General features: G+C 42.8%; 1 protein-coding gene across 3 annotated transcripts in view; it reads right to left on the reverse strand.

The window, feature by feature from the left end:
- CFAP61 (cilia and flagella associated protein 61) overlaps window positions 1-21,491 on the reverse strand; it is a 259,559-nt gene that overhangs the window by 204,527 nt on the left and 33,541 nt on the right. For all 3 annotated transcript variants that reach the window (XM_028500039.1, XM_028500036.1, XM_028500037.2), the window contains exon 8: window positions 14,525-14,684. In XM_028500039.1, coding sequence (XP_028355840.1) covers window positions 14,525-14,684 — 160 coding nt within the window. The remainder of the gene's footprint in view (window positions 1-14,524; window positions 14,685-21,491) is intronic.

Below are 21,491 nucleotides of genomic sequence, written 5' to 3' on the forward strand. Positions count from 1 at the left end.
AGGGAGATGCAAGAGGGAAGAGATATGGGGACATATGTATATGTATAACTGATTCACTTTGTTATAAAGCAGAAACTAACACACCATTGTAAAGCAATTATACTCCAATAAAGATGTTAAAAAAAAAAGAGAGAACAGAATGAACGTAAGTACGGCACACCCATATGCAGCCACCAAACGAAATGAGGAAAAAAAAAATAGATGTGTGGAGTTGCATGAAAAGCACTGTCAAAGAGGAACAGATGCTTAACTTTCCCTAGGTTATATTTGTATGGGCAAGTGTTATTAATATAAATATTTCAGGAATTATATGAAGTGCCTAGAAATTTGTCAATGTCCTTGCAGTCTGTATGTCCCAGTACTGCTTTGCCTGATATTAAATAAGAACAACATAATGTTACCAATATGCCAGTTATTATTTTAAAATGTAGTATGCCACAGAAACAACCAAGTTTCCTTGTCAACTGAGTAATTTTTAAATGAACTCTCATAAGATCTTTAGCCACAGCCATTTAAGTCTTTTGTCATCCACAAATAGTTATTGCTTTACTCTGATGCTTTCCTGAAAGCTCTTGCAATCAGCTACAAGCCAGAAGGTTTGTCTTCAACAAAAGGAACTGTCTTGGAGACCCAGGGTAAAGGAAATATACCAGGTACTATGGAGGACAGTCTCTGGTGGCATTGTTTAAATAACTCTGAGATAATATCAGTGGACTGAGTAACGATTTACAAAGCTCTCATGAGGAAGCCGATGGGTTCATGAAACTGCAAACCCAAGATCAAGCAGGACAAGAATTAATTACATGGTACTAAATGAACTGATGAAGGATAATTAAGTTTTTGTTTAAAATTTTGTTCCTGGATTTGGGGACTTCCCTGGTGGTCGAGTGGTTACGAATCTGCCTTCCAGTGCAGGGGATGAGGGTTCTATCCCTGGTCGGGGAACTAAGACCCCACGTGCTGCAGGGCAACTAAGCCTGCGTGCTGCAACTACTGAGCCAGTGTGCCCTGCAGCCCATGTGCCACAACTAGAGAGCCCACACACCGCAATGAAAGACCCCGCGTACCACAACAAAGATCCTGAGTGCCACAACTAAGACCTAATGCAGCCAAATAATAAAACAAAAAACAAACAAACAACAAAAAAAAGAGAAGGCAGAGAAAGAGTGGAAGACAAGAAAAGAAACAAAGAACAAGGGCCGGGCTTCCCTGGTGGCACAGTGGTTGAGAATCTGCCTGCTAATGCAGGGGACACGGGTTCGAGCCCTGGTCTGGGAGGATCCCACATGCTGCGGAGCAACTAGGCACGTGAGCCACAACTACTGAGCCTGCGCGTCTGGAGCCCGTGCTCCGCAACGAGAGGCCGCGATAGTGAGAGGCCCGCGCACCACGATGAAGAGTGGCCCCTGCTTGCCACAACTAGAGAAAGCCCTCACACAGAAACGAAGATGCGACACAGCAAAAATAAGTAAATTAACTAATAAACTCCTACCCCCAACATCTTCTTAAAAAAAAAAAAAAAAAGAACAAGGGCAATGAATAGAACCAATAGTTACAAATAAGGGAAATATTGATTGAACTATACCACTAAAAAAATAATAAAATAAAATAAATAAAATAAAATAAAATAAATTCCTGGATTTAAGGAACCACTTTCTTTTTCTCTTAAGCTATTTTTTTAAGGTTTTTTTTTTTTTTTTAATTTATTTGGTTGCACCAGGTCTTAGCTGCAGCAGGCAGGCTTCTTAGTTGCAGCTTGCCAGCTCCTTAGTTGTAGCATGAGAACTCTTAGTTGCGGCATGCGTGTGGGATCTAGTTCCCTGACCAGGGATAGCACCCAGGCCCCCTGCATTGGGAGCTTGGAATCTTAACCACTGTGCCACCAGGGAAGTCCCTCTTAAGCTATTTTTAACTTACAACAATTTAGTAAATTACACTTTTTTTTAGTTTTTCATTTCTGGTTTATTGAAGTATAGTTGATTTACAATATTTTATTAGTTCAGGTTTACAACAGTGATTCAATATTTTTATAGATTATACTCCATTTAAAGTTGTTACCAAGTAATGACTATATTTCTCCATGCTATACAATATATCCTTGTTACTTAAACACAATTCGTACGTCTTAATCCCATACCCCTATCTTGCCCCCTCCCCACTTCCCTCTCCTCACTGGTAAACACGAGTTTAAATTATACTTTTATAAACAGAAGTGAAATATTTATATTTTTCTCTCCGTCTGATCCCTCCAGAAATCAGAAACTCTTATTTAGTATTCTCATTCTCATGACAATATAGTTGTTTTCATAGGTTTAATAAGAATCTGTCGTCCTTGTAATAGAACATAACTGGAAACATTGGTTATATGACCAAGGCTTTGATTAAAATGTCATATTTGAGAATGATGTGTATAGAATCTAATATGACCAGGCAGTTTTAAGGAAATAGGTTGATTTATGGAGCTAATGCTTACAAATCCCTCTTGGGTATCTAGTGCCTGGCTTACAGGTTTCCCAGCATTACAAGTGAGTAAAGAAGGATCTTTTGGGGGACCTTGAGAAGAGGGAAATTCACCCAAATCTATAGGTATTGCAAGTGAAATCTGGTGGTGAGTTCTTGGCTTGGCATCCTAGCCTTGAGAAGCTCTTATAAGTCCAATTTAAGTCTCCTCAAAATTCCAGCAAAGCAGGCTTTCTGCTCCTCCCCAGTCAATACTGCATTTTCTTCTGCAGTGCCAGCGTGTTCCTGAGTCACAGTGGTGAAGCTGAGAGAAAACAGATTTGGCCATATTGGGTACCTGGTCACCAGAGCTCCTTTTAACTCTGGCAAAATGGATATGGTCACCATCAATGATCCCTTCATTGACCTCAACTATATAGTCCACTTTTCCAGTATGATTCTGCCCATAGCAGCAAGTTCAATGGTTTAATGGCACAATCCCATTAGCATTAAAAACCCTATAGAACCTTCCATATTTTCCCATTGAAGCCCTAACTAACCCTCCCCCACCCCTTTGATTAAGTTGGTACATACATCTTTACTCCTGGCTATTCAGTGAGTTACTCACCACTACAGAGTACTCCTGCATGTGTAATTAACTTTTCTCCTGTTAATCTGTTTACTGTCAGTTAATTTGCAGGTGCCTGACCACTTGGACCTGAGTTGATAGAGGAAAAGTTTTTCTTTCCAACAAATGCTTTTATATCAAACTAGAGAGAAATGAAAATAAATTAATCAAGCAGCTAGACTAGGAAGAACAAAACAAGGCCAAATTAAGGGAAAGGAAGTCATAGGATTAAAAGCAGATATTAATAAATTCAAAAAGAAATAAATCCACGAACTTGATAGATAAATTGAAAAGCAAGCTCTTTGAAAAAGCCAAACAAGCAAAAGAAACTTTAAAAAAAAAAAACGAAAAGAAAGAAAGAAAGGTTAAAAAGCAAAGACAACCTTAGGGAGAAGAAAGAGCTATACCAGCTATAGCAGAGAAAAAATTGTAGGTAGAGCTCCAGTCTGGGCCTTTGGAAGCTGGGTCCGTGCAGTTTGCAAGCATCCTAGTTAGAGGCTGCAGCAGAGCCTGCCTGAGTGAAGTCTATTTTGGTTGCAAGGAGAGTCTGGAACCATTTCCTTGACATGAACCATGTAGCAGCGATTATGAGGCTGAAGCTGGATCAGGCACAGATGTGCTGACACTTTGAGAAACCAAGCGTGTCATTAATCCGGGGAGACAGCAACAGCACCTGTGGTGGGAAGTCAAGCTGAATCTCCTAGATGGGGTTAAAATACGACCAGCAAATTGAAGTTGCTGATTCCAAGTGAGAATCAAGATAGCGCCAAACAGAGAGGTCAGGAATAAAGGAGTTATTATAGATCTCTGCACAGGCTGGGGTAAGCGAAAATAATTTTCATTTTTTACCTACAAGAGTCACTTTAATCAAGTGATCCAAGTGACACACAGCAGCAGTGGAACAGGCTGAAAATGTGTAACACCAGAGAGGATGCAATGAGAACCCACCTCTCCCACCATAGTCCTGACAAATGTGCACAACGTGAATCCCATCATGAGAAACATCAGACAAACACAAACTGAAGCAAATTCTACAAAATTAGGGGCTGATAATCTTCAAAAGTATTTAGGTCATGAAAGTTAAGGGAAGACAGGAACTGCTCCAAAATGAAAGATAATATGACAACTAAATGCAGCTTGTCATTCTGGACTGGACATTTTTGCTAGGAAGGACATTATTGGAACAAATGGAGAAACTTGAATGAGGTCTGGGATTGTGGATTAGATGGTAGTAACGCATTCAAGTTAATTGCTTGACTTTGATGGATGTTTGAGGCTCACTGAAGTAGTCACAGGTGAGTCAGCATCATGTCAGCAACTCACTTGCAAATGGTTCAGGAAGGAAAAAAGGTACCTGCAACTTTTCTGTAAAGTTAAGATTTTTTCATATTTAAAAAAACAGAGAAACGAAAGAAAAACATTGCCTTAGTGTCACTTCTGTGACTAGGTCCATGTTGTCATTTTCTTAGACAGTTTTACCCACACTTCAATTCACATCGCGTTTATATTTTTCACTTAAGATTATATCGTACCCATTCCCCTTCACTGTCTGTAAACTTTTTAAAGGCTACTGCACAGCTGTACAGTGAATACTCACAAGTTTGGCCATCCCTCTCTTAAGGGAGATTTGGTTTTTTTTAATTTGTCTGTTTATTTGGATATTTTCTGTTCTTTCATTTTTAGTATTATGATTAAGCTTAGGGAAAAGTCTTGAATGTGTATCTTTTTACAGATTCAGGATTATTTCCTCAGACTTGCTACAGTTGAGGTCAAAGAATATGAGCACTTAATGGATTCTGGTAACCATTTCTGGACTGTATTCCAGAAATACAACCTTCACAGCTGTCAGAAACCGAAGACTAGTTGCCAAGCTTCTTGCCTAGAACCGAGCATCTTAATTACAACACATATTTTATAACTTAGTAGGCAACAGCAGGTAGAAAAAGGTCTTGGGTTTTAACATGCATTTTAGTTTTATGGAAGCTGAATATTTTCCCACACTTACTATGAATAATTTTTTGTACAGTTAGTTTTGTGATTTACTTATGTTTCTCTTTTCTCTAAAATATTTTATGTAGATTGAAATCAGCACTCAATAAAAAAAGACAAGTCTTTTTCCACACAGAGTTGGAGACATAATATATAGAGAGCTGAAATAATTTTCTAGGCCCAAGATGGAGCCACTCCTGCCCAGGGTGGGGATGGGGGCGTGCCAGGTCAGCAAACCAAAACTTGGGTCACTTTCGTGTCCCGGTAAATGCAACATGACCAGAAATGCAGTCGATCCTTCAGTCAATCCCCAACCACCAACCCAACCCTGGACCTTCTCACTCCAAACAAGGGTGGCTGCAGGACCCCGGCCAATCAGGTATTTTCTCTTCCTTGTTCTTTATTCTTTAGCCTATAAAAGCTTCCTGCTTTCTCACCCATTTTGCAGTTCTCTGAAAAGAGACTGTGTACTTCATGAGGTGTTAAATAAAGTTTGTTTATATCACCTAAATTGTCTTCTTTAATCATTTTAACAGTATATATATATATATATATATATATATATATATATACTGTTATATACATATGTGTTTGTGTGTGTATGTATATATACATATACAAACATACACACTGGAGATACATATATTTGTAGATCCACAACTGTACACTAATCATTTTTTAACCTTCATATACTAAATGATGCTTTTCTAGAAATATCTAATTTCCTAAAGTTGATTCAAAAGAAATAGAAAATCTGAATGTGTGAGTAACCTTGAGGGGAAATGGAACATCGTGAAACATGAACCTGAAGTTGGAACCAGCGTCCAAGGTGACTGTCCCCGGTTTTCCACTGAGTGAGCCCACGTGCCCCTGGAAGTCTGAAAACGCCCAAAGCCAGAGCACTATGCAGTGGAGAAAAGGCTTGCAACCCCGTAATGAAATTAACCGGCTTCATGTTGGGCTTAGAATTGATATGTTTTCCTTTGTTGCCAAGTGCAAAGACTGATTTTTAGCAATTACCTCTTCAGTTGCTTTGCTTGCTTGGATTAAACTTGCTCGGTGATATTTTAAGAGTCGTCAAAACCCCTGTGTAAACAGAAACAGAACTCACAGTGACCCAAGTGCAATGGGTGCAGCCCGCCGACAGCCAATTTAATCAAGGGGGAATTCAGAGTATTCATCACAAGCGATTGATTTTCAAGAGAAAAGTCAGCAGGATCAAACAGCCTGTTGGGATGAAAACCCTCTGAATCACCCCTACCACCGTATTTTCTAGCAACTAACTCCTGACTCCATATAGTGTAAGAGCCAAATTACTATAATTATCCTGCAACACAAGTGTCATATCAACATTATTTTAAACATGGATTTTTTGCATAATCTTTCATTATTATCATTCAGTCTCCCATTTGGAAATACAAAACAACAACAAAGTGCAATCTACCCCCAAAAGAAGAAAGGTCACCAGAGAGAACAAATAAAAGGGCTATTTACATGTGAATGTACTAAGAGAGGTGTGTTTTACAGTCAAATACACTCTTGAAATTCATTAAATGCCTTCTCCCCTGCTTCATAAATATGGGCAAAAGACACATCGCCTACTGAGAAAATAATCCCAGTACATAATGATCATAACGAATATAAATAACGCCACTTTTCTTTCAAAGACCTCCAGGTCCTAATATATACAAATGCATTTATATTTCGACCACTGAGAAACGAATCTGCTTGGTGGCGAGCGCAGCAGAATCATCGCTTAACCAGTGGCTCCCAGTGCTGAGGAGAGTAGGAACGTGGCTCTCAGTCATCCTGCTCTCTGCGTAATAATGGAGTCTTCAGAGGGTACCCTCATTTGTTGCTGCTGTTTTTAAAGGCATTCAAAAGGGCTTAGAAACCAGTATCTGAATGAAGGTGGAAAATCAACACTAGGTTTTATTAAATAATCAAAAGGCTTCCGGGGCAATGACCCTGACAAGACTGGTTTCAAGTCTGGATGGCCTCCTTCCTGGTATGTAACCAGCCCAAGGGTTCCACCCAGGGAACCCATGCAAGAGTTTATACTGTTGATGAAGTAAAAATTCGTATTCTAAGGCAAGTCATGGAAAATTTAAACATAAACATTTTTCTCTGCCCCTTGTTCTCCTCTCTCCCCTCTGCTGTGTATCTGCGTTGTGTATCGACATTATGCATGGGCCAGACCTCCCCATTGGCGGAAGTACCTGCTCAACCATAAAGAGCAACACTCTCCCCGCAACTAAAAGACAACTCCTTAAAAGGTAACATTCCTTCCTGACCTTGTAAGGGATCACAATGACCCACCACTTTGTACTTAAAGATCTGGATTGTGCAAACTATCTACATCATTTAATGCACAGCCCTCTGTCTCAGAAACCTGTGTAATTGTGCTTTGACCTCTCAGGGGTAAAACAGTTCTCAGAGCTTTCTGAGAGGTTGTTCCTGGGTTATAATCCTCAATTTGGCTCCAATAAAATTTCCCGTTTCTTTCTTAGATTGACTGATTAATTTTTCGTTGACACCGCCAACCTTGGAGATAATCATGTCAGCCTGGGCATAAGCCTGGAATTATTTATTTGTTTTGTCAACATCTTTAACAAAGCGTTAGAACTCACATAGTTACTTCTAGAAAACCAAAGTTGGCAAGAGTGGCTAAAGTTTTAGAAGAATGCAATTTTGTTACCTTCATATACTAAAAAGACATTTGGTGGTTAAAAAAAAAGATGAAATTTAAATTGTGACAAATATGAGTCAGTGTTATCAGGCTTTCACGAGCATTAAGTAGAAGGGACCTTGTTGCCATGATCGGCATTATTACCATACAGCCTTAACCACAGGGCTCTAGAGAACCGCTGACACAGGATTCTAGGTGTTAGACATTGAATCGTGTCCCCACAAAACTCGTGTTTAACCCCCACCCCCTGATACCTCAGAACGTAACTAAATTTGGAGAAAGGGCCTTTAAAGAGGTAAAGTAATATGAGGTCAGATGGCTGGGCCCTTAAGCCAATGTGACTGGTGTCCTCATAAGAAGAGGAGATTAGGACACAGACAGGAACAAAAGGGAAAACCACGTGAAGACACAAGGAAAAGAATCTACAAGCCATGGAGAGAGACCTCAGAAGAAACCAACCCTGCTGACACCTTGATCTCAGATTTCTATATTTCCAGAACTGTGGGAAAATGAATTTCTGTTGTTTAAGCCCCCTGGTCTGTGGTACTCTGTTAAAACAGCCTGAGCAAACGTATACAGAGTCCTAGTGGGTCATTAGTTCAATAACTACGGAACGTACCAAGTGGTAAATACATGGCCTGAGATACAGAATGCAAACCTCTTGACAGAAATACTGCTATGCTCTGTAGATGAGTGTTTCATCCACATTTGGAATCCAAGTTAAAAGAAGAATAAACTAAAACAGAAAGCCACCCAGGCAAATAAAATCTAACCTTAGGAAGAGAGGCTAGAAGACCTGGGCTATCACTATTCGATAAATCAGACTCGGTTTAGCCGTTGTTTCTTAGCCCTGCCATCTTTGTTCCAGACATTTCCTTGCCCTGCAGAGGAGAGATCCTGAGGTAAGAAGCAAGTGTAAGTTCCATGAAAGAAATTTAAACAAGACACAAAGAAACATTTCCTGACAGCAAGAGTGATTTTCTTTCATTTAAAAGGCAACATTGCTATGTTTCTGGATGGTGATGTTATGAAAATTATATTTCAAAGGGCCTTTTAACAGTAGAGTAAGGGACTTGCCTGGTGGCGCAGTGGTTAAGAATCCGCCTGCCAATGCAGGGGACACGGGTTCGAGCCCTGGTCCGGGAAGATCCCACATGCCACAGAGCAACAAAGCCCGTGCGCCACAACTACTGAGCCTGCACTCTAGAGCCCACGAGCCACCACTACTGAGCCCGTGCGCTTAGAGCCTGCACTCTGCAACAAGAGAAGCCACCACAATGAGAAGCCCTCGCACCACAACAAAGAGTAGCCCCCGCTCATCACAACTAGAGAAAGCCCACGTGCAGCAACAAAGACCCAAGCAGCTAAGAATAAATAAATAAACTTAAAAAAAATTTAAAAATAATAAAATAAAATAAATGTAGAGTAAGCAGCACTTTTCCTGGGTGGGTTGGTTATAAGGAGCTTCCCTGGATATTCTTCGGGACACCCATGATTCTGTTGTATGAAATTGTATTTCTCCCTGCCAAGGGCACATCGAGGTCACAAAGACTGTGTGGTGGGCCCCATGTACGTACTGAGATGCACCTTTCAGGGCTCTTTCAAAACCGAGACTCCCACTCCCCAGGTCACACCAGCCGACGTGACAAACAAAAGCTTTGTCTTTCACTTGTTCTCAGTTTTTAAATTTTAACTGGTAAATGTGTCGATGCCAATACAGCTGTGGAAATGCAGGCTGTGCCCTATTCTGCCTTCTGCGTCATCAAGAAAATTGCCAGCTCACTCTGGTTCCAAAGTCTTTATTGTGATGATGCTGTCAACAAAAGACAGCCTGATTTGCAGTCGCTGGGCAGGGCCAGTGGTGGAGCCAACTGGAAAAAAAAATATTGTCTTGAGCCATTGTATTGTCGCTGAAGGAAAATATTCACAAACTGCCAGCATACGGTCGCCGCTTCGTGTTCACTAAGCTTTCAGACTCTTGCCATTTGAGGGATCTTAGATTTCATTTAGTACAATCTCCCACACAAGCAGAAAGCCCTTTCCTGAGCAGCTATGACTCTTTATGAATTCTTCCAAGATTTGGGGAACTTGCTACTTCTAAACTAGGTACTCCGCTTAATAAAAAATAAACTTTTACTAGATTTTCCTTATACTGGGACAAAATCTGCATGCTTATGAGGCAGGAGATAGATAGGGCCCCAGGCTGAGCAGCTGGAGTTTGTCCCCTGTGGACAGATACTCCAAGATAGAGATAATAGCAGGAGGCTAATAGGAGAGGATGAGCCCCGCCCGGATAAGAGATAGAGACCACATATTTCTCATTCTCGAGGTCAGGGAGACCTTCTGGACTATACATGTGCAGAATGCCTCCTTGGAGGTCAAAAGGGGAGTGATATCAACCTACCCATAGGCTTCTCCACTAGAATCCATCTTGACTAAGAGATGTGCATGCACACACGGGAGGACCCTGAGATAAAACAAATATGGACTCAGAACCAGGCAAAGCAAGATGATTGAAACCCAGAAGAAATGCCCCATGTAAGTGATTTAAACTACCACCCTCTCTGTCTGCCTGTGTGTCTATTCACACGTACTCTCTTTCCTCCTAATAAACACTTTGTTTTACTACTTTCCGTCTTTGTGGGAATTCATTTCTGCAAAGCCGAAGGGGCAGGCCCTTGTCACTGGATATTGGTCTAGTGGCTAGGATTCAGCGTTCTCACTGCTGTGGCCCAACCTTGATTCCCGGTCAGGGAACTGAAATCCTGCTTCAAGACGCTGCAGGCCGAGGCCACCCGAGATCACTCTGACTTTGTTCACTTTGGTTCCAGTTTAGTCCCAAGGTTTAGTAGATAAAAACCCAAATTTACAAGTGTGTGTAATAACTTGTATATGAAGAATAGGTGACTAAAAAAATGGGATCACTTAAAAATTATTCAAGTAAAATGCAAAATGAATGTGTATGGTTACACTTTTTAGATCCAATGGAAACTTCTGATACAGCTGAAATGATGAGACAGCAAGGCAATCACAATGTGTGCAGTAGCTAAAGAAGGGGGACCACTGTGTGAGCTCAGGAATGTTGAGCTGTGACGTTGTTATTCTGCTTGGAAGGGTGGAGGTTCATGGGAAATTGCAAGTCTCACGGCTGGTGGGAAAAGAGCAGACCTTCTTGAGTCGAACTGAAATCCTGCTTCAAGACGCTGCAGGCCGAGGCCACCCGAGATCACTCTGACTTTGTTCACTTTGGTTCCAGTTTAGTCCCAAGGTTTAGTAGATAAAAACCCAAATTTACAAGTGTGTGTAATAACTTGTATATGAAGAATAGGTGACTAAAAAAATGGGATCACTTAAAAATTATTCAAGTAAAATGCAAAATGAATGTGTATGGTTACACTTTTTAGATCCAATGGAAACTTCTGATACAGCTGAAATGATGAGACAGCAAGGCAATCACAATGTGTGCAGTAGCCAAAGAAGGGGGACCACTGTGTGAGCTCAGGAATGTCGAGCTGTGACGTTGTTATTCTGCTTGGAAGGGTGGAGGTTCATGGGAAATTGCAAGTCTCACGGCTGGTGGGAAAAGAGCAGACCTTCTTGAGTCCAGGATTTGAGAACAAGAGTTCATTTGGGAGGTGACTCCAGGAAGCACAGTAGGGTGGTGAGGAAGAGAGAATGGGAAAGGAAGGCAACTAACAAAACACATATCATCACACGGATCACCAGCTGGAGGTGATCCTGGAGGAATATTGAGAAACAGCAAAAAACTCGTGTCTCAGAGCTATCCCACCCGAGGGGTGAGGGAGCTGGGGTATTTATACTCTGACTCCTGTCAGTTGTGTGTAAATAAATGTTTTCACAGCTGGTGGGAAAAGAGTAGACCAGCGGTGTCTTGGGGTGTGTTCTCTCAGAGGCACAGTCTGAGTCAAGGATTCAAGCACAACTGTTTACTTGGGAGTTGGTGGAGAAAATAGCAGTAGGGGTGGCAGGGACAAGAAATAGGGAAGCAGAGGTTGCTCCTGGGGTGTCAATGTCCTGGCACTTCCAGCCTGCCTCTGGAGCAGGGCAGAGTGGCCTCACACGGTTCTGGCAAATCCCACAGACACAGAGGTGGAGATTCCAGAAGATGGAAGTTGTCCAAAGCACTCGCGTGCACGCGCATACACATAGACGTCACCTAGAACTCCTAAAAGTGATAACTCATTAAATTACTCATTGAAGTGAAAAAATTGATCATGTGTTTGTGTAGTAGACCCACCACTGGAGCTTTCAATCGCAGCCATCCTAGATAAGAAGTCACCTTGCCAAGCCGAAGCCTCAGTTGGGTTCTGGGTCAGCCCCTGTTGAGCTGTAACACCTTTTGGGAGTGTGGGCAGGTGTCACCTTTCCTAGCTCTCCTACATCAAGTTATGAGGATAAAATGAGATGATATATACAAAAATCCTTTGAAAAGTAAAAAGCATAAAGAAAATTGAAGGCATAGGGCATAATGGTGTGTGCCCACTGAAACAAGCATTTTATTTCATATTTTAGAGAAATTATACTTCCTTTTACTTGAGACTTTCATCAGAAAAAAAAATGGACAGCAGATCATAGGACATTTCAGATGTTCTCTGGAGCCTCATTCTTTGCTGCTGTTGATGGGAAGACCGCAGCAAAATGTGCTGATGACTCTTTTCTTAGACATAATGAGCGGCTGACGATTTGTGAATCCATCCCTGAGTTATGTGGAAGCCTACAATAGTGCTCCCTAGTGACAACCTCATAATCACCTTTGCATCAGTGAACATAAAGTTGGATTTTCAAAAATAAACAAGGCACACAAAATAACAAGAGAAGTTTTCCTATCTCCTTTACTTACCATCCTGTTCTAGATCAACTAATTTTAAGTAAAAATATTAAAGGTGGTAGAGAGAAGTAAGACTTCTTTCAGCTTCCATATCTCTGGGGCTTTTTGCTAGACAGAGGTACTAGATAGATTATGTGTGTTTCGAAGTCCAGGGTTCAGCCTAAATTTTGAATTTTGTTCCTGCCCATAAAGTTTCTAAGATAGGAACTTCCCAGTCATTCTATGTAACCTCAGAGCCACTCAGAAACACACTGGAAAGGACTATATCTTTTCAACTTATTTTTAATAATGACAACAGTCACAGGGGGAGGAAAAACGACTTCAATTTTTTCAGAACTTACTCTGTGTTTGGCACAGAGCTAAGGACATCATGTAGATTCTAACGTTTAATCCTCCCAACAACTCTTTGGGTTCGATACTATTTTTATCTCCATCTTAGACATGAGAAAACTGAGCCATAAAACTTATTTAATGCTGCCTTCAAGAAGAATTTATATTGTATTGATACATTCGAAAGCGGCAATGATAACTTTTTGTCCAGGACTGTCTCATGCTGAAAAGTCCTTCAGAACTCTCCTGTGTCTCTGCTGAGAAGCAGAGGGCAAGCCAGCCTTCACCATTAGACAATAAAGACCTCAAAGCTCTCTTTCGGGAAGAGCACTGTCATCAGTACAAAAAGGAACCACCTCTCCAGCTTCAGCTCTGCAAGCTCTTTGTAACGACTGTGAACATTCAGACGAGCTCCCTGCACTTGGTTTCCCGTCCAGCGGATAAGATCTGCCAAACCCACACCTGCCGTTGTTTAGATCAACACGCCTTCTGCTTGTCAGTCATGCCCCCAACACGCTCCTCTTCCTGTTTTTTGAGCAGTCTTGGTATAATCTCTCAGACACAAGAAAGCAGAGCAATTCAAAATGCCCCGATTTTAACCTGGGAAGACTCAACTAGGTGAAAGGCCAATCACAAAGTGATAATAATGACCGCTTGAGATGATGGTCCATGCTGACTGAGTGCTAACGTTGCCCGAGACACTGAATAAAGCCCTGGACGTGAGTGATCTCGGCGAGACCCCACGTGGGAGGTATTACTACTATTCCTGTTGTACGAACGAGGAAACCCACGTTTGGAGAAGTGAATTTACACACTCTCCTTGCATCTGCCTGATTTAAGAACCAAAACACTTAACCTCAAAGATACTCATGGATGCAGGAAGACCTCATTAAATTATCAAAGTCTGAGATGACTTAGTTTCATTTGGTGAAAATCCTAATGCAGACATTATTTTAGAATCAGTGCAAGTATTGACTACTTGCAATAGACCTGTATTACATAATAATTTGTTGAAGACATAAACACAGAAGCTCTAACTGCTGGGATTAAAACTTAAAGGCATATATGAAAAAGAATATATATGTATATATATACACATATATGTATAACTGAATATATATGTATATGTATAACTGAATCACTTTGCTGTACACCTGAAACTAACACAACATTGTAAATCAGCTATATATTTCAATTTTTAAAAAATTTTAAAAAGAAAAAAAAAGACAATATAATTTCTCGAGTTCTTGACTTGAAAAATTCACTCGTTGTATTCTTCAGGTTTTGTGTTGTACGTGTGGGTCTGAGTAAAATCCTGAAATGCTATCAATTATTTCCCCACTGCTTACCTCTAACAATGAACATCCTGAAGGTAGACGTTCTGAATTCAGGAAACCTTCAGTGGCAAGGCCGCAGTGCACCCTTGACTCCCTGTGCTCACAGATACATGCACAAGGATGAGATGGACCAGGAGCTACTCCTGAAAGGGGACTGGAGACAGAGCTATAGTAGGTGCCACCGAGTTCCAGCACTTAGCCAAGAGCACCGCACAGCATGTAAAGCCTGAATTCCTGACACGCTCCTGTGATGGCCACTGTACCTGAACTTCCTTGAACGCTTAGCTCTTGGGGTGGCTCCAGGACGTCATCGGGATGCGGGGTGCAGAGTCCGTGGAAGGGCCCCAAGTCAAAGCACTCATGCAGGAGCTGCATGTTCACTCTCGAGCACACGTTCATGAACCCAACAGCTACACCTTCCACCTGAAACGTCCAAAACATCTCATGACTGTCCGACCTCAGGTGAATGCTCATCATGAAACTCCCAGGAGCCCCAGCCCGTGGGCACCCGGAGATGTCTGAGGGAGGGAGCGGCCCTAGTGTCCAGAGCAATGCACGGCATACAGGACAGGCTCAAAAAACGATGCCGTGGACGACCGCTGTGGGCAATCCCAGAGGTGGGTATATAACTTAGGGAGGCCGCCAGGATGTTCTTTAGGGAAAACTCTTTGGAACTTTGCCCAGACATGCCCCTGCCTGTCCCATATCCTTTTATTTCCCCACTGCAAGCCCAGCCCTCCCATCCACTCTCCTCCCCTCCACAATGCGGTTCTCAGGAAGACTGGCCATTGTTCCAGTGGCCATCTGGTTGACCCCCGGTTCAGAGAAAGTTCACGGTCGTTCGCTCCTCATCAGGTAGGAATGCTTCGATTTTCTTACACTCATTTATTTGTTTGATTGGATGGTCTCATGAGGAGGAGATGTGAGGAAGGAGGTTTGGTGGGAAGCTTTGAGTGAAGTAAACTCATTGCACCTGTTCACCAGATGTGTCTGACCTACAACTGCATCACCTCCCAGCATCCTACCTGATTCTGAACCTCTTGCAATGGCCCTCATCATTTTAGGCCTTTGATGAGGAATACATAAGTGGGAAGATGAGGGTGACAGTGTAACATAATATTAGGTCTTCATCCCTCACTCCTGGCACAAAGCTCCTAAAACACTTGTAATTTCCTGAGATGAGCATCTTTTGTTTTTCATAATTAAGTCCCTTTCAATCACACCTGAGTTTACACTAAAGAGGTGACTTTCGGAGCATGGGAGCTAGTTACCAGAGGAATCAACCTTGTGATTAGAGGGTTGGAACTTTCAGCCCCGTCCCCTCGACCTCTGGGAAGGGGAAAGGGGACGGAGGTTGAGTTCAACCACCAGTGGCCAATGATTTAATCAGTCGTTAATGGAACCACCAGAGAAACCACTAAACGATGGGGTTCGGGATCATCCGGGCTGGTGAACACACTGAGGTGCTGGGCGGTGGCGAGCCCAGAGAGGGCATGGAAGCTCCCCACCCCATCCTCCCCACCTCCCCCCACGCACTTCTTCCATTTGGCCTGTTCCTGAGTTGTATCCTTTACAACGAATCGATGATGGCAAGTAAAGTGGTCTCCTGAGTTCTGGGAGCCCTTTCCAGCAGACTGTCACACCCGAGGAGGGGGTCACGGGAAACCCTGATTTATAGTAAGTCAGTTGAAAGTACAGGTGACAAGCTGAGTCTTGTGACTGGCATCTGACAGGGGCAGGGGACAGTCTTGTGGGCCTGAGTCCTTAAACTGTAGGGCCTGTGCTAAGTCTGGGCAGTGTCAGAAGCGAATCAAACTGCAGGACACCCAGCTGGTGTCTAGGAAGCTGGAGAGTTGGCTGGTATGGGAAAAATGCAACACATTTGGGGTCATAAGTATTGCGAGTAGAGGAAACAACTTATCTTTTTGTGAGTAACTAGCTGAGCTGAGCCTATTACTGGTACTGAAATATTATAAATTAACAATGAATTTTAATTCTATCAAATTTTAATACCACATTGAGAGATGACTGTGATTGAAATTCTTTATTATGTTCCATCAGTAATTCTGTATTTCATTCTTCTCTGCAAGGAAAGCATTTAGAATTTTAAGAGGCGAGAGAGAATGCAGAGTTCTTAGGTTAACCTTATTTGGTGGTAAATATTTTGCGATATGTACATAAATCAAAATGTTAGGTTGGACACCTTAAACTTATACAATGTTATGTGTCAATTATATCTCAATAAAACTGGGAAAAAAGGAAAATAAATAAATTTCACATAAATAATTCCTTTGATCATTATGTGGGTTTTAAGCAAATTCTGGTGACTGATTTGACTCTAACAGCTCTTATAAGAAACCAGCATTTACTGGGCGGGTGCGATCCCACGAGAATTCAGACTTTATTTCTCGAGACAGCCATTCCATCCAGGTAGCAGAATGCAACAGGACTTCCCTGGTGGCGCAGTGGTTAAAAATCTGCCTGCCTATGCAGGGGACATGGGTTCAATCCCTGGTCCGGGAAGATCCCACATGCCGTGAAGCAACTAAGCCCATGTGCCACAACTATTGAGACTGCACTCTAGAGCCCACGAGCAACAACTACTGAGCCCGTGTGCCACAACTACTGAAGCCTGCGCACCTAGAGCCTGTGCTCTGCAACAAGAGAAGCCACCGCAACGAGAAGCCCGTGCACCGCAACAAATAGTAGCCTCCGCTCGTCGCAACTAGAGAAAGCCCACATGCAGCAACGAAGACCCAACACAGCCAAAAATAAATAATTAAAAAAAAAAAACAACTCAACAATCATCAGCATTCCCTGTTCCTAAGAAGGCAGCATCATTCCATAAATGCCCAGTCAGAGAAAATGGTTAATACTTTAACTTCCTAAAGTAGAGAAAGAAGCTACAACACTCCTTTAAACAACAGAGAAAAAAATTAGGTATTAAACTGTTTGTTCTCAAATGTTCTCTTCTGGTTTAAAACCACTTGTTCTCAAAGATGTGTTTGAAAAGTAAAGACTCCCTGTACTTTCTCCCAAATACTGGAATACAAAAAGAATTCTTAAAAATTAATTTTTTCCATGCATATTCTTTTCTTTACACGCTCCCCAAAATACTAGCTGTAAAAGGCTGGATTTACACAGCTGTTTTATAAAGCCATCGACACTTTAATAAAAGTCCAAAATATACATTTTAATTTTTTTCCCAAATAAGTGATCGTTTGTCTTGTTTGCACGCGTGAACAAAGGCTGCGTAGCCACAGTTGTCTGGCTTCTCTGTAATTTTAGGCCCAAGACTCAGCAGACGCTGATTAACCAATCCCTCTACCATATGTGCAGAGAGAGCCGGCCAGCCTCCCTCTCGGCAGGGAAAATTGGCATCCATCTTGGTTCACATGGAGATATCTTTCTCATCTAGAGCCACGCTGGTGCGATGCAACTTCCATGGCCTGAAATACCTTTTGCTGGCTTCATGGCGAGCTGTATGTGCATGATAAGAATGTATTATTTATAAGACCTCTGTTAGTAATGAGCTATTACACTAATGGCTTGTCATGTTTGGAATTTGATTTCAAACGGCATGGATCACACATTCTGATGAAAATGAGAAAAACACGTTTCACCATCAGGAACAAAGATTTCACGTTCTCCAATTCTGCAACCTGTTATATTCCCATCTTTCATCTCGGGACTGTGACAATTCACAAAAGTTAAGAATGACGGACTCAACAGAGCGAGGACGTATTGTGGAAGTGTCTGCTTTTTCCTTTGGGTTTCTTTGGGATGACTGTTCTGATTGGAGAAACACTGTTCTTAAATATGAATTTGTGGGAGTATTCAAATGCATCTTTGTGTGTGTGTGTGTGTGTGTGTGTATTTTCAATGTGTGTGTGTAAAGAAATGCAAGTACCTGTGTGTGTGTGTGTGTGTGTGTGTGTGTGTGTTTTCTAGAAAAATAAATTGATTTGATGGACTTTTTTTTCTTACTTGTACAGTGAAAAGGCACTGATTGCTGGCTGCCGTCTGTCTTCCAGGTAACCGATACTTTCCACCACAAAGGTGCCTTTAATTATCTCACACTGGAGAGCAAACTGGGAGTTTGTTGTTGTCCTTGGTTTTCCCTGAGGAGCCATATGATGATGCATAAGGTTCAGATTGCTATAAACCACGTGTGCAGTGGCTGCGCCTTCACAAGCAGGACCATTTATAAGCCCGTGTACACTGCATCGTTCATGATTCCATCTAAAAAGCCCTACACCACCCACCCCTTCTGGGTGCCCTCCTTGTGACCACTTCCAGCTCTGATCCTTCCTGCCTGATGTCAAAGGCACGGCTGGGCTGGCAGGCTCTGCCCCAGCGCCTCCTCGGACCGCTACTGCCCACGCCGTGGATGCTGCCAAGGCAGATGCTCTGCCCATCTGTCTCTAGGAGCTGCCCTTGGCCTCCAACCGCCCTGCCCTGAAATCACAGTTTGGAGTAAACACCAGATGTCAAGGTCAGCCAGGATAAAGTTATGAAAAGCAACCTGCAGCGAAGTGATGACTCAGGACTCCTCCAAAGTTGCGATTAAGTCAAAGAAAGTGCTCGCAGTTAAAAACCTTTAGTTGAGGGCCCCCCAACGGTGCAGACATGGCCCTCAGGGCATCCACATCCATGGCCTGTGACTGCCATGGACGGGTTTGGGAAGGGACAGGCTTGGTGTACTATGTCCCGTTATCTCTGGTCACCTAAAAGTATAGTGTGCTGGTTAATGCCTAATCGGCACTGTAGGGGAAAGCTTATTTGTAACATTAGCCAATTTCTGTGGTGTAAATATTCCCATTGCAGCCCATTGTAAGCTCTTGGTGTGATGTCACTGAGTAGAAAATTGGGAGAAGATGAGCAGTAGCCATAGTTACAGTATTTCCACTCTGCAGAGACCACAGATATAAATGACCCCAAGAGGACAAATAAGAGTAAAACAATTAAAAAGTAATGAATTTGAGGATTTATTAATTTTGTTTTTAGTATAATTTACTACACTGTTAGTTGATATAACTTAATTCTGGACAATGGCTGTGTTTAACAAGCAGCTTGCCAAGTTCCTAAAGATTTAGCAACTGGCTCTCGTGAGCCAAGGTGAGCGAGCTCCAGCACACTGCTGCCAAAAGGCAGGTCTGAGGAAGCCCAGGTGGTTGGGAGGAGGGTCCTGGCAGGTAGGTGGTAGGGTGGTGACTGCACTGATCTTGAACCCCAAAAGGCTTAAGACACCTGATAGGGCTTGGTGAAGACCAGAGTTTCACTCCCAGATCCTAGGCTGGTTTGCTCACTGTTGACAGGTCCTGCTCCTGCCCTTCCATTTAAGGTTGAGGCCCGTGGTCACATCTCCATGGGACATGCAATCTCTGATGTCTGAGGCAGCACGGCCTCTCAGAGATCAGGCTGGACTCCGTTTGTGTCTTTGGAGACACCAAAGGATCCCTGCAGGGCTGTGACTGCAATTTTCAGCCTACGACTTTCCTCTGACATTTACACACACTGAAAGTTTGTAACACATGACAAGAGAGGGAAGGAACAGAGGGAAGAGGTCACTGCAGCTGCTCTTCACAAGAACTAACTCAAGAGATTTGGGTTCAGACTTGCACCTTGAAACCAAAGAATTAAAAGCCTTCTCCAGAGTGAGGTCAGCATCATGGTGGTATAAGACATCCCTTATTTTTGTCCCCTGCTCAACAGCAAATACTCAGCATCCATCCATGAACAAAAGTGCCTTTGAAGGAGCCGTGGGATCCAGCACCATCCACCAAGGGGCCTGGGAGGAGTCTTGCCCACCTTTGCATCAGGAAATAGGCAGACAGACCTCGGTCGCAGCTGTGGACCCTGCAGAGGCCGCTGAACTGGCTCTAGCCTCTCTCAGCCTCAGTCCAGGAGCCCCTGAGAACAGGGACTTAGACGATCACTCATGGATGAGAGAGCCTTTGATGAAGTTCAGGTTTCCCGAGGAGAAGTTTCAGCTCCATTGGAGCAAAAAAAATACCAGTTTGGTTGGATGCCCTGGAGTGGGTAAGACAAACAGTCTGCCTTTCCCCACAACACCCATCCTCCAAGGCAGCACAGCTTAGGGCCAAGATTTATCCCCCTAATTTATCCCATGGCAGGTAAGGGGGAGACTGTGTAAGTGAGCACCTGGCTTCCCTAGCTATGCAGGATGCTGCCAGAGGGGCTCATTTCTCTTGCCAGATCCAGAGTACTAAATTGGGAGCTCACGACTGGGGGGTGGAAGGAGTCTGGGATGGCAGCAGGTAGGACCCCCAGAGGACATTAACAGGCATCATGGATTCTATTAAGAAGCCCACCCACGAGCTACTGGGAATATTTCACCCATAGATCCTGCCAGCCTGCCCACGAGCACCCCCAGTGCTCCACATGCCTTACACACACACCAGCCCACCTTGTGGCAGCTCCCCGTGTATACTCCTAATGGTGCCATGAGCAGACTTTGGCAGATGGCTAAGGAGCATATGGAGAAAGTCGGCCCAATCTGTGGGCCAGGAAGATACCACAAATTTGAGCTGTAGTGCCACCTTTGGGAATACAGAAGCACTCGACCTGGTGCTTTACAGGGTCCAGAGAAGACATAGAAGCTTAAGAATTCTGCCACAAGAGAGAGCGAGAAGCATGGAGCAGGCAAACCCATAGAAGGTCTGAGGAAGCCTCAGAATCTCTAGCAGAGCTGAGAGAAGTCATTTCTCCTCCAAAGACCAGAGGAGGTGACTGCTATTCAAATGTGAAGACAGCAATGCAAAACTCAACGACCATGAAAAATCAAGGAAGTATGACACCACCAAAGGGTCACAATAATCTTCTGGTAACTGAACCCAAAGACAAGAGTAAATGGTAAATCTCCAATTTACCAAATAAAGAATTCAAAATAGCTGTGTTAAGGAGACTCAGTGAGCTACAAGAAAACAAAGACAATTCAACAAAATCAGGAAAACAACACACAAACAAAATGAGAAGTTGAACAAAGAGAGCGAAACCATAAAAAGAACCAACCAGAAATTCTGGAGCTGAAGAATCAACAAATGACATGAAAATGCAACAGAGAGCATCAACAGCAGACTTGATCAATCAGAAGAAAGAATCAATGAGACTGAATACGGGAACTTTAAAAGTATCAAGTCAGAGGAGAACATAGTAAAAAGAATGAAAAGGGTCATAGGATGGTATCCTATGATTTATAGGATACCA

Source organism: Physeter macrocephalus, chromosome 14 (genome assembly GCF_002837175.3).
Source record: "Physeter macrocephalus isolate SW-GA chromosome 14, ASM283717v5, whole genome shotgun sequence".
Classification (NCBI taxonomy): domain Eukaryota; kingdom Metazoa; phylum Chordata; class Mammalia; order Artiodactyla; family Physeteridae; genus Physeter; species Physeter macrocephalus.